General features: G+C 37.3%; 1 protein-coding gene across 2 annotated transcripts in view; it reads left to right on the top strand.

Annotated features, from left to right (window-relative positions):
• The first annotated feature begins 80 nt into the window (after nucleotides 1–80).
• The window catches only part of LOC145991065 (lipase maturation factor 1-like), a 28,063-nt gene continuing 13,655 nt past the window's right edge, over nucleotides 81–14,488 (top strand). The window contains exons 1-6 of one of the 2 annotated variants that reach the window (XM_083126780.1): nucleotides 81–279; nucleotides 5,659–5,890; nucleotides 7,542–7,638; nucleotides 8,196–8,389; nucleotides 10,067–10,205; nucleotides 11,298–11,394. In XM_083126780.1, the coding sequence (XP_082982906.1) occupies nucleotides 5,677–5,890; nucleotides 7,542–7,638; nucleotides 8,196–8,389; nucleotides 10,067–10,205; nucleotides 11,298–11,394 (741 nt within the window). In that variant the 5' untranslated portion in view covers nucleotides 81–279; nucleotides 5,659–5,676. Of the gene's footprint in view, nucleotides 280–2,130; nucleotides 2,225–5,658; nucleotides 5,891–7,541; nucleotides 7,639–8,195; nucleotides 8,390–10,066; nucleotides 10,206–11,297; nucleotides 11,395–14,488 lie in introns of those variants that run through there. The other variant, XM_083126781.1, reaches the window with a different exon arrangement.

Here is a 14,488-nt window from a genome sequence, read left to right as displayed (position 1 = left end):
GCCCCCCTTTTTGCCGTTTCGAAAAAAGCGCACACATAGAAAAATCCAACCTGACCTACCTACTCACATATTTTGCGTGTAAAAATTAATTCCAAGTTTCCAACGGATGTTTTGTTGGTTTGGCAGTACATTAGTGTGAGCAGGGAGACTCATAAGTCACAGGCTATATCAGTAGTATGTCTATGATGATGCTGATGTACGGACGAGGTTGAACCACTGGAATGGAATCATCAGAAAAGTTGTATATGAAAATCTCATAAATCACAGCCCTGTTTTTGTGTACGTCGTTTTTTATCTTCTAATAACCTATATACCTTTATTGGTAACAGTTCGTTATGTCGGAGACTCATTAAAATCGGATATTTTGTGTTTTGCATGGTTCGTACTTACCAATTGTGTATTGCGAAACATAGTTCAAGGTGCCAGTATGCTTTTTACACGAAAAGAAACACAATTTTTCAGAGTAGTTGTCGTTCTTCCTTTTTTCGCTTCCGTAACACACAATATGGCGGCAGAGGTTTACTAGTGTTATAGGTATGCAGTGTTTCCAACCTTCACCGAAAAATATCTACTATCGTGTTCGTCACGTGTGCAAATTGTACATTATGTACTGGTAGCTAACAGATAGCCCCACGAACCATTTCCGAGAAGGTTAGGTTAGTTTTGGAGAACGAGTTTACAATACCGGACCACTCTCCAATTTCTATCAAATTTCACCTACTCGCTAATTGTGAACTAATCACGAATCTGCATGTAATAATTGGCGGTCAATTATGGAAATCGAGAAAAAAACGAAATAAACTATGTTTTCTTAACGTAACGTAACCCTACCATAAGAATAATACTTCCACGTAAGACGCCATTTTCCCAACATGAAGAAATCGGCAGGTAAGACAAGATATAGTTCTCTTAGCTAAAATATTAATTTTTCTTTGTATTTATGCTAATGGAACCTAACCTAACAGGCCTAACCTAACCTTGTAGGCATTCCTCATCTGATGTCAGCAAGATTGCTGTGCGTAAAGGAAGACCATTAACGAATTGTGAAAGAAAGATGGTTCTGAATTGCTGTGTATGGACAATCACCGTGGTAAATCACAAGGTTATTTTACAAGTTCTACACGTAAGTGTATAATTTTAACAAGTGACCACCAAATATGAACTACAGATACGTCATCAGGACACTGAAATTAGTAAGTAGGTGAAATTTTAAAGAAATTGGAGAGTGGTCCGGTATTGTAAACTCATGCCACGTTGGGTTAGGTTAGGCAAGCATAGTTAAAAAAAGGGGGGGTTGGAACACTGACAGGGGGTTACGTCATCAAACGTATGCAGCATCCGGCAGTGGCGTCTCGTCCCTTGGGGCTTCCAGGGCTTAGCCCCTAAAGAAAAACTGACGTATTCACGTAATTATCAATCACCATAACGCATAACTATCACACAGTAATTTAAAAGGCGATTTTTACCCACGTAAATTCATCGTCTGTTGCAATGGATACGACAGCGCTCCTAGCGGCATTGATGTCAATTATCGTTTTCCGGAGCACGTCGCAAAGGAAGGCGTGGCCTACACCCACCTATGCTACAGTGAAGGTCACATGCTAGCAGAGAGAGGAGGGAGAGTGCAATGGATTTGAGTGCTGATTCGGGGCTACTTCCGTTGCGTCGCGTTCGATCTCGCGTGTTGTTCTGTAGTGTTTTGGTGGCTTTCATTCGCTATGTTTGAGTGAGTTTGGCAGGTTTGATGTTCGAACACAAATTGATGAAGGACATAGGCTGTCAATTACAAGACACAATTAATTTGTCCGGAAAAATAGGCATATATTAAATAGAATTATCTATTTATTAACCCTTCATAGAAGAGGGAAAACTAAAAGGAACTTCGTGTTCTTTATTGTAGTGAAGAGTTGAAAAACATAAACTCTATCAGTAGATTGCATTCATTTTTTATTTAAAATTATTTAGAGAGTACCTTTTCAGAAACAGTAAAAATGGCAAACATAGTTTTAATAACTCCAGTGGCAACAGCTGAATCTGAACGATGTTTCAGCACATTGAAGTGTATTAAAACTTGCTTAAGAAATGCAATGGGACAAGACAGACCAAATGCCTTGGCACTTGCTTACAATAGAGATAGAATACATTTCAAACATAGAGGGCTTCAACGGAAAAGTAATAACAAACTTTGCTGAGCAGAAGAACAGGAGTCAACGTTCGTAGAAAGGTATGTTTCACAACAATACCTGTTTATTTTGTAATCATGTGAATTGCCATTATATTTTAAATTCTTTAAAAAAATAAGTCCAGTTTTGTAGTTTAGAAGAAGATAAATACCCATTTTTTTGTAATTCATGTAATTTGTCATTACATTTTAAATTCTTTCAAAAAAGTAAGTCCAGTTTTGTAGTCTAGAAGAAAAAAATACATTTTTTTGTAATTCATGTGAATTGTCATTATATTTTAAATTCTTTGAAAAATAAGCCCCGGCCAAATTTGAGGCCACAAGACGCCACTGGCATAAGGTTCACGTAGCGAAAGCAATGGCACTTGTGCGTCGGTGAGATATTTCTCTTGAAAAATACATGATTTCCCAGTCAAATAGATTCTACGATGAAAGAAAATACCTCTACGAATGTTGGAAACCTTAGAGAAAGTCATTTCCGTAAGTAGTTTCGGTAACAGTATCCTATACACCAAACAGATTTCTTCATTTTTACAGAAGAAAGTACTTACCGAAATGAGTTTCTGTAGCATTTTGAAAGTTCATAGAGGTGTTTTCTTTCATCTTTGAATCTGTTTGACTGGGAATTCTTGCATTTTTGAAGAGAAATATCTCTCCGATGCCCAATTGCCATGGCTTCCATTTGCTTTCTTTAAATGAACCGGATGTTGCACATGTTTCATGACGTAATCTCCTGTCACTGTTTCCAACCACGCTGTTGTTTTACAAGAAAATGACGTCCCTTTTTTTTTTTTTAACTATGTATGCCTAACCTAACCTAACCTTACCGTGAATGGTTTGGGGACTATTTGTGAATGGTGTGTGGGGTATTTTCTGGTTATAACCCCAAATTTTAACTATGTTTGCCTAACCTAACTGAACCTAACCTAACCTTACCGTGAATGGTTTTTGGGGCTATGCGTGAATGGTGTGTGGGGCATTTTTCGGTTAGTAAGGTTGGAAACATTGCATATCCACTATGCAAGTCAAGCTGCGCAGCCAAGTGCGCGACCATATAGTGTTGCGGAAGCGAAAAAACGAAGAACAATATTAACTGTTAATGTCAGAAATTGAAGTTATTTTCGTGAAAAAAGCAAAGTAACACCTAAAAGAATGTTTCCCAATGCACAATAGGTAAGTACCAATGTAAGAAGTGACTAAATAAACAAGTGAGACGTGTTCGGCAGATAGGGTATAGGTACCATTGTTTCTTCTGTAAAAATGAAGAAATGTGTCTCCGATATAACAAACTGTTACCCCTTTATTTACCTGGACCATGAATTATGTGTCAAGCTAACACATCAGCTGGTGTGTTGATATTTTGTTTTTCATGGCAAGTTAATTTCTATGTGTATTGTATACTAATATATTTTGATTGTTATTATACTTACAGAGCAAGTAAGTTTAAATGATATTATGTAAATTATATTTACAGAGTAGAAACCTTTAGTTTTGCTGTAGTTCGTGTAATTTACTCTTTTATATGATCTATCATCATGCACCCTGGTAGAAAATTATCCTAGAGGCAGATCTGTGTGAAGTAAGAAAAATACCAACACATTGCAATTTACATTTATGCAAGACTATTTTTTTTTTCAAACACTGCTATAAGGATAGGTTTTATTGTTTGATATTTTCTTTATGAAGGTACGGGAGATCATAATATGAGCTGTCCTGTCTTAGACAAGACAGATTGTATCAGGTGTATATTCTTATTAGTTTATATTATATATTATTCCATGTAAGCTGTATGTGATACAGTACTTTATAGATAACCAAAGATAATTAAGTTAGTCATATTGGCCTCCCTCTCAAACTATATATTTACACTTCACCCATTTTTTATTACAAAGCAACAGTGTGCAAATTAGGAAATATGTTGTATTATTCAAAATTAATGTACAGTCATGGAAAAAAGTACTTCCCCCATAGAGCGTTAATACCAGGTGTGCCGGTTAATAATTCTTAATTTCGTCGCTGGATGGCGCTGGAAGCAAGGGTTGGGGCACAGTCTCAACTGTTACGTCAGTGTGATCGTGATATTGGGTTTGTGGGAAACATGTTGACCTTCAAACCAAATAAGGAACATGTGTGGCCCGTCCTGCTTTTCTTGTTCAATCAAAAGAAAAACGCGAGTGAAAGTCATCGTATCCTTGTGGAAACGTACGGTGACAATGTCCTAACGCAAGATGCGTGTGTGCGTTGGTTTCGACGATTCAAAAGTGGTGATTTTGACTTGAAAGACAAAGATCGCCCGGGCCAGCCGAAAAAATTCCAAGACTCCGAATTGCAAGCGCTGTTGGACGAAGACGATACGCAAATGCAACAACAACAACTGACAGAGAAGTTAAATGTTGGTCGCCAAACCATATATGATCGTCGTCTTGCCATGGGAAAGATCCAGATGGCAGGTAAATGGGTCCCACATCATCTGAACGACAGACAAATGAAAAAGCGAAAAACGTTGTGTGAAGTGTTGCTTTCTCGGCATGAAAGAAAGTCTTTCTTGCATCGGATAGTGAAGGGACGAAAAATGGATCTACTTCGAGAACCCAAAATGCAAAAAGTCATGGGTTGACCTAGGACAACCTTCAACATCGACACAAAACTGAATCGCTTCGGAAGGAAGACAATGCTGTGCATTTGGTGGGATCAGAAGGGTGTGGTGTACCATGAGCTTCTGAAACTATGTTAAACAGTGAATGCCGTTCGCTACCGTCAACAACTCATCAATTTGAACCATGCATTAATTGAAAAGTGCCCAGATTGGGCGACAAGACACGTAAAAGTGATTTTGCAGCACGAAAATGCCTCATCACACACAGCGAAAGGCGTCAGACACACCATTTCTGCACTTTACTGGGAATTCTTGCCCCACCTGCCATACTCACCTTACTTAGCCCCTTCAGACTACCACTTGTTTTCATTGATGTCTCACTCACTTTCCCATCAACACTTCAACCATTACGAAGATGTCGAACAATGGCTTGCTGACTGGATCACCTCAAAATGTGAACAATTTTTCTGGAAGGGCATCCACAATTTGATGGACAGATGGCACAATGTATAGTTAGCGATGGCGCATACTTTGAATAAAGCATTTGTTACCTTTCTCCCTAGCTACACTTGTTTTCTTTGGAATCAATTAAGAATTATTAACCGGCACACCTGGTACCAGTAATCTTATGGGGGATGTATTTCTTTCTATGATTGTACCTCTTTTATTCCCCATAACTTAGTATTTAAAAACATTTCTTCATTTGAAAATTATATTGGCACTACTTCAAAGCACCTATCACAAAAAATTGAGAAGTGCCAATAATTGAAGGGGACTAAAATATCGTATAACATAAGAAGAGTGCAAAACATTACCTATGTCTTATTGTAATTTGTCTACAGGTTCCGTGCTGAATGTCTTTTTGCATCATTGATTTCAGTTCAGATCCCCTGAGAAGATGGTGAGATCTGATGATGGTGGAGATGGTGCATTTACACTGCGGCAACGAAAGAGTAAACAGCAAGTTGCTGAAGAGGTTCTATCAACTCATGCAGAACTGAAGGAAGGTGGTGATGACAAGTCAAAGGAAAGGGAAGCAGCCTTTAAAATCAATCCTGGTTCATACTGGTTTACTAGGATTCTATTTCTCAGAAGCCTGAGTTTCATTTATGGTAATTGGGTTTTATTATTATCATCGTTATCACATGTATATATATATATATATATATTTTATTTTCTCTTTCATTATGTAAACTAGTTTTGTAAATGAAATTCCTAAGTATGCAGTTCATTTTGCTATAACAAATCTCGGGGCCCTTTACCTACTATCCTCCATCAAGATTTACATTGATTCTTTTTTAATCGACAGATTTTGATGTTTTGCATAATATAAAATTGGTTCCAGCAAGTGGAAAACACAAATAATGGAGATATTTGATCTCAAAGTATAGCCTGCGCAAAAAAGAATCTGCCATCTCTGAGTATTTGGCTGCTTTTTATTAGTAAAAAAACAGTTGTATGCCCACCCACATAGCTAGAGAACATGTGCAAAATAACACACCATCAAATTTGGCACTCCCAAATTAACAAGAAAATTGAAAATTGCTATCAGCGCCAAAAACTAACACTCCTAATCTAATGATGTAAAATTATAAACACCAATAAAGCCAATACTCCTAACAAATATTTCGCTTCTATTTTGGTTTCATTAGTGTTCAGTTCTTCATGTTTGATTTACTTTATTTTGTAATACATGTCTGAAACGATAGGCAATGTCATGTCTGCTGCAGTTGTGGAATATCATGTTGGGTGCCATATTCACTTGTGCAAAGCCTTTGGGTTGTTCTGATTCACACTAAGATAACAGCCGTACTTTACTTCACAATAGCAGACTTCCGTGAGCTAAAAACAACTGAAAACGTTCATAAACAATATAATTTTCATAAACCATGCAAAATATTTCACTTTCTCAAGGGGGTGCAGAGGGTCAAGGGTACTCAAATCTCATTAAAGTTACCTTATTACATACCTTAATTCAGGTTTATCATGGGACATTTTCTATTTTATAGAAATAGTAGAATACTAGTTTTCAGTATTGGCAAAAAAATTCACATTGGTCTGTCCATAACAAAAACTTGGAAAAGTGAGGTGATATTAAATATGGCTGTTATGTATTTGCAGACATACATTCACAGTAAAAATATATTCTTAAAAATATGGTATTTCTTAGTCGTGTTCTTTGTCATGCATTAATTTCATGAAATCATCACTCACTGTCATCTTCGCAACCGGCCAAAAGAGGCACAAAAGTGATGCTAAATGACAAAAATAAAAGAAAGTAAGGGATGGGCCAAAATAAAATTTTGCTTACAAATGTAATCTGAATGGTTTGTTCACGACCTTAAGACATGTAAGTTGGTGATTGCAATAGGTTTTGTGTTAGAACAATTTCCTGCAGTACCAAAATGATAAGACCTTTATACAGACTGTTAGTGCATGTCAATATTTGCATTTATAAGACATGGATTGTACCTTGATAATCATTAAAAATATCAAAATAGCAGAAATCTAGACTATTTTAGAAGCTATTTATAGAAATATCAGATCAGTTGATATGAAAGTACCAATTATTCTGTCCCATCCATAGTAAAGTGATTTAAGAAAAATGTGTTAGTATCAGTGGTAACTGTTAAAAGAGTATCCATTCAATGTGGTATTAACTGAAATGTAGTAAATTGTTTGAAACAAAATAGAAGTTCACAATATCACAGTGACGTTCTGATGGTGAATTTTGGGAATAATTACCATCTTTGTTTATTTTAGGAATTGCCTTTTTGATCGCTTACCACCAAAACAAGGAACTTGTTGGAGACAATGGGCTGCTACCTCAGAAACTACATATGGATATGCTTTCCAGATAGTAAGTGTTTATATATTACATTAAATTTGGTACACAATGGATAGATTGCTTCATTGTAGAAAATTTGAGATTGGAGTTCGACATGCATTGAATCTAGGCTTTAACTTAGTCCTGGTTAAAATATATTTTTCACTCTACATTTCTTCAAGTAATGTTTTATATATATAGATCTGTGTTCCATCTTGTTCAACTGATCTTCACTAGAATACAAGTCAGTACTTCATTAGTATCAGCTGATAAAAGCATGTGATCATGTGAGATTCATTTTCGCTGACTTCCATAGCGGAATGCTCAGCACAGCATGCTACAGTGTCAGGGATCCCAGGTTCGAATCCTGGGCTGAGCATGGATATTCTTTATGAGTGCCTATCTACCTCCATGGCAGAGTGGTTATTCACACTGCGTTATGATTCTAGGGGTCCCAGGTTCGAGTCCTGGTCTGGGAGTGGGTGTTCTTTGTGTGTTCCGTCATCAATTTCATCACTCATACCTGTACCCTGTAACCTGAACCTGTATCTTTTCATACAGGTTTTAGAAATTCTGTTCTTTCCTTTCAGCTTTCCTGACTGGAGGTTTCTACAAAGTCCAAGCCTTCTGTGGTTTGCTGAACCCTGGACTAACATTGATGGATGGTTAGATGCTATGGCTATCATTGGACTTGTTATTTCTGCAGTGATCGTCATAACCGGTGCTGCAAACGCCCTAGCCCTGACTGTGTTATGGATTTTGTACCAGTCTCTAGTCAATTCAGGTATGTTGTTACTGTTCGTGTAATTAACGTATGTATTTTTGAAGCTTACTGTAAAATAGGGCCCTGAAATGTGTGTTATGGGCATGTACACATAACTCTGTGACCATCTGAGATTCAATACTTGAATACTATAGAACTTCAATGCATATTGAACTTATTTGTAATGAAGGGATCGCTGATTCAATACCTGGTGCAGTTAACATAGTGGTTCCAATCCTATTTTAAACTGTAGGTTCAGTCCCGATTAGCCTATATGTGCATGCATGAAGTGGACTTAAAAATAAACTCAAATAGAAGCTCTTAAGTTTTGAAGCAATCAAGTATTAACATTTATAATATAATTGGAAAATCTCTCTGATAATCAATAGAGTAATTTGGACATGGAATTTTTGCACATAGTACAAGAGAAAGATTCAAATGGACTACCCGATCACCACACTCTACCGCAATCCACCAACACCTCAGTACTTATATACTGGAGGGGGGGATGACATATCAGCCACAAGTGCAACCATACCCCACCAAACCCCATCCTCAACCAACTTCTGTAACCATCTCTCCCACCTGTCCTTTGCATTACTTATCCCCATGCTGACCTCTGTGGCGGAGTGGCTAGTGTATCATGCTACAACACCAGGGGTGCCTGCATGTGTTGTTTTTGAGAGTGTCACTTCATCAATTTCATCATATCATCACTCACCCTCATCTTCACAGTTAACCACTTTTTTTTTCATGCCAACTTTATCTTTGTTCTTGACCTTGCAATGTCTCGGGTCCAACATGTACGTCTGTTTCCACCATCTTTTACTTATGTGTGAAGATGCAGTCTGTGGTTGCAAAAATTTTACAATTTCAAGTGTATGTGTGGTTAGTGTCAATATCGTCTAATATAATTCTTCTATTATTGTAATGAATTGTTTAAGGGTTGCCCAAATGAAAGTGAGACTCTTGTTTTTTTTTCTGTAATGATTTATTGGTTGGAATATATGAACATACAGGAAGTAAAAGTGATCCATAGGTGACATATCCTCTATGCATAGTCACCTTGTCTGTTCGAGCAAGTGTCTCTGCGTCACAAGGGTATGGATACCCTGAGCGAAGAACGTCCCTTTTGACTGAAGGGCCCATTGCTGTTGGATTGGCTGGACCAAGGTGCGACTGTCAACTCAACCACACACTGCACTACCCTAAACAAACTGAAATCGGCCCTCAATAGTAAGCGACCTGGCATATTGTCCAATGGGGTTCTTCTGTTACAAACGCACACCCTCATGTTGCACAGGTGTGCCGTGATCTGCTGTGGCGTTTCCGCTGGGAAGTCCTCGACCATCTGCCCTACGGTCCCGATCTCTCGCCCTGCGACTACCACATCTTTTGGCCACTAAATAAACACCTGAAGGGCCGCCGTTTCGCCAACGATGTTGAGGTCCGTGAAGCGCTGCGACATTTGCTTGAACAGACAAGGTGACTATGTGTACAGGATATGTCACCCATGGATCACTTTTACTTCCTGTGTGTTCATATATTCCAACCAATATATCATTACAGAAAAAAACAAAACAAGAGTCTCACTTTCATTTGGCCAATCCTTATATATTGTAATTGATTTGGTACTACATTGGAATGACGATGTTCTCAGCATTTAAATTGAATTATATCATCATATTTTTATTATAGGTCAACGTTTCTATGGCTTTGGGTGGGAATCACAACTGCTGGAAACAGGATTCCTGGCTATATGGATTGTACCAGCTTTGTCATGGAAAGCTCTACCACCGGAACTCCCTTCTCCATCTGTTGCAGTGTGGGGATACAGGTGACTTAATCTTTACTTGCATAATATTAGACGAGTAGTTGTTCCTTCAGACATGGCAGTAAGTTGTATGCTGTGTAATATAAAATTACTGCTTACATTTCTGATATTTTGTTGTTATTCTCATGAAAATAAAAGGGAAATTCACATATGTCTTTTTTAAAAAAGAAAAAAACATCGAAATTCATCTGTATGCTTTCATTGATTTAGACATTCAAACCCAGTGTATCATTCTGAACTAAATGTTTCCTATTTTGTATTGGATTATTTGTACTGGTATATCTTTGATGGTTACATAATGCTGCAGTTATGTGCAAATATAATAGTAAGCAAATTTCCAATTGCTATTTTCATACATATTTTTTATATATTTATTTTGATGGTTTGGAACTTGTACTATTGCTGTGTAACTTCTGATTCGTTTGAAATTTTACTTCACATGGCATAAAATGAAGTGAGAGAACAAGAACAACTTCCTAACTATTATCATTACATATGACTGTACATGCCTATTATATAGTAGTAATAATGATACTTGTATATTTTTATTTAAAAATATTTTTTTTTCTGACAAAAGGGTTCAATGTTTTTGTAATACAGCTTATTACAAACCACATATGCTATTGATGAATAGATCTTTCGAGATATCGACCAGGTGAGTTTTGGGAAGGTTTCCATACTTTTGAGAGCTAACGTCCATCTCATCTACAGGGTACCTCAAAAGCTTGGATATCTTTCTAGTACTCACCTAGTTGAATCTGTTCATCACTCATCACCAGGAAACCATGAAGACTTGCTCTGGACATGTTATTGTATTGGAGTTCTTAATAAAATACATTTTTATATGAATTACATAATTGTGAAGTATAATAAAGCTTCAGAAAAAAAGAAAGTGTTTCCAAGACATAAAACACATGAAATTGGGGTATGTTTCCTCGCCCCACTGAGGAAAGTCACGAGACAAACATAATTGGAATGCCCATCTGTACATTGTAACTTTTCTTCTTTCTTGTCAGTTGAAAATAAAGTAACTGTGTATTCACATTTACGATTAAATTTTTCTCGGTGGATCTTACTGGGAATTCTCTGTCGCAGGTGGCTGATTTTTCGCATCATGATCGGAGCTGGTTTGATTAAGATACGTGGGGATGTTTGTTGGCGGCGACTTACTTGCATGAATTACCACTATGAGGTTAGCTTCTAAAAGTTGCTTTTAGTCACAAATATAATTCTGAATTCACTTCTAGCATAGCAATGTTTTCTTTTTTTTTAACACATTAGTCAAGAGCATGACACAATAGCACACAGATTTTTTTTTAATGAATTCAGTGCGCTGCATGACGGTTATATTCCACAGGTAAACTTGACTGATATGGCACCACACAGCATGTTTCACATTATTGTTTCTGTTTATTCTCATATCCCCACTGTCTATGTTTGTCCATAATTTTTTAGCTCTAAGTTTATATTATGTAAATGCACTGTGATTTAAATTACTATTCTCGGATCAAGTAGAGAAACATGTTGTAGAATATATTATATTCTTTGAATAATCATAATAAATTTTTCCCAATTAGAATAGACTAAAGACATGAGTTGAAAGTCTCGGTTTGTTATAAAGGGTATTTCGATTACAAACCACAAATATAGCTTGTATTTCTATAATTGGATTACAATGGAGCCACGATTTTACATTTTTCAGCCTGTGAGAGCCAGGGCCTACATACAGACTGCCATCCTCGCTCCCACCTACCGAAGTGGGAGATCATCCAATCAGTTACAGGGTGACATTGGGTGTAGGTTGTAGGTTTCCATGACTGGGTTAAGCTACTCATTCATAGCTCCCCAATTTCCTCACGATGGTAAGTGGCCACCGGTACAATACACAGGATGAAATCTCAGGAGAAAAGCTGTTATGCTTCCCCCAGGAGACTCGATGCCTTAGACAGCATGGCCACGATCTGGGACAAATGTATAATGTGGGAAAATGTGAAATCGAAGTTCCATTCTAGAAATCCTGAAAAAATGCTGACGAGCTCACCACACATCATCTAGTAAAAGGCTTTGATAGATCTTGACTGCAAAATATCTGTTAGCCCCTGTATTTTTAATACAGTGTGTTTTTCCGCCACCTGTTGGCATCCGGTCAAACGGCAACTCCCATCAAATCGCATGTGAAACACAGTCTGTCCAGTGGGAAAGGTGACTGATTTTTTTTGCCACGGAACTACCAGTGCCATCTATGGAGAAGTATATGTACTACATAGCGACACATTTCGAGTTTCTTCCGACAAAGTTGCAAAGCGCTAGCATCGACGGTCGACGCGTAATCTTGTGACTGACAGTACCTGCTGAACGTTGGTCGGAAACAGAGCAATAGACCAACGTGCCAACATTAAATGCTAATTATAACTCCATTAAGCCTTGTTTCCATGATTATGAAAAACTAAATATGCTGACCAAGGCAGTAATTTATTTTATTAAAAACATAAACTAACGTAACGTTTCAACCTTCTAGCAAGGTCTTCTTCAGACTCTGTATCAAGTACAAAAGTAACCAGATACAACAAGAAGGGTAATATATATACACAAACTCCCTCCAGACTATTTAGAAAGTTGTTTGGAACTTTCTAGCAGATGACTTTCACTTTCCAACTTTACTTTCACCTAAAAGGCTAAACACAATTACTTCCATATAGAATGTGGTTGGACTTTTTTAATCTCACGCTCTTTTCCCTTCATTTTTCTTCCTTCTCCTCTCCTCTTTTTCTCTTGTCCTTTCCACTCTTTCCAACATCTTCTTCCATTCTTTGTTTAACTTCAGTCCCCCATTCCAGTTCATTGTGTCTTCTTCCCCTTTCTTCTCTATTTCCTTGGCTTCCTTCCATTTTCTCACTAGCATTCTCTTCTCTTCTCAGCTTGACATTTTTGCCAAAGAAATTCAAGATGAAGAAAGAGGGATATTATTGGAACTTGAAATAGAAGAAGAAGACAAGTTAAGCTATCTAGATATATTGATGAAAAGGAAAAGAGGACAAGAAATTGAAACCGCTTGGCATCAGAAGAAGTGTGCAGCAGGGGTATTCTGCCACAAAAGAAGTGATGTAAGTGAGGTGACAAAAATAAATTTTATAAAGAATATGGAGGACAGAATCAAGAAAATATGCATGAAAGAATGTGAAAAAGAAGGCAAAATAAATAGCCTATGGAAACAGCTGGAAAAGAATGGCTATGAGAAGCAGGATAGACTGGACATAAACAGAAGAAGTAAGAAAACGGGCAGGGGAGAATTGGAAGAGAAAGAAAAAGAGGAGAGAAGGTTTGGAATAAGGAGTATGGGGAAGACCACAGAAAAGATATGCAAAGTGCTTAGGAAAGCAGGAATTAAAACTTACAGGAAGGGAGGGAGAAGCATCTTAGGAATAGCGAGGAATGCTAACAAGAAAAAGGAAAACAGAGAAGAGGAAGAAGAAGGGATTATCTACGAAGTAAAATGTAAAGAATGTCAGAGTGTGTACATAGGAGAAACGAAAAAAAGGTTGAAAGACAGGTTGAAACAACATAGGGATGATGTACGACTTAAGAGAGAGAGAAATGCAATATTTAAACACACGAGAGAAACAGGACATGACATAGAGTGGGATGAGGCTAAGCAAATAGGAAGGGAGAAGAGAATGCTAGTGAGAAAATGGAAGGAAGCCAAGGAAATAGAGAAGAAAGGGGAAGAAGACACAATGAACTGGAATGGGGGACTGAAGTTAAACAAAGAATGGAAGAAGATGTTGGAAAGAGTGGAAAGGACAAGAGAAAAAGAGGAGAGGAGAAGGAAGAAAAATGAAGGGAAAAGAGCGTGAGATTAAAAAAGTCCAACCACATTCTATATGGAAGTAATTGTGTTTAGCCTTTTAGGTGAAAGTAAAGTTGGAAAGTGAAAGTCATCTGCTAGAAAGTTCCAAACAACTTTCTAAATAGTCTGGAGGGAGTTTGTGTATATATATTACCCTTCTTGTTGTATCTGGTTACTTTTGTACTTGATACAGAGTCTGAAGAAGACCTTGCTAGAAGGTTGAAACGTTACGTTAGTTTATGTTTTTAATAAAATAAATTACTGCCTTGGTCAGCATATTTAGTTTTTCATTAAATGCTATTTCAAATTGGGTAAAAGTGCAACAGAGACGTTTCAAATGATTCAAACTGTTTACAGTAGTGAGGCATTGAGCTGTAAGAACGTGTTTAAGTGGTATGCAAGATATCTTGATGGTCGGGAGAGCATTGAAAACGATCTG

This window comes from Lepisma saccharinum, chromosome 8, assembly GCF_977018435.1.
Source record: "Lepisma saccharinum chromosome 8, izLepSacc3.1, whole genome shotgun sequence".
Classification (NCBI taxonomy): domain Eukaryota; kingdom Metazoa; phylum Arthropoda; class Insecta; order Zygentoma; family Lepismatidae; genus Lepisma; species Lepisma saccharinum.
The sequence above is the reverse complement of the archived record's forward strand: the minus strand, read 5'-3'. Positions and strand labels throughout refer to the sequence as shown.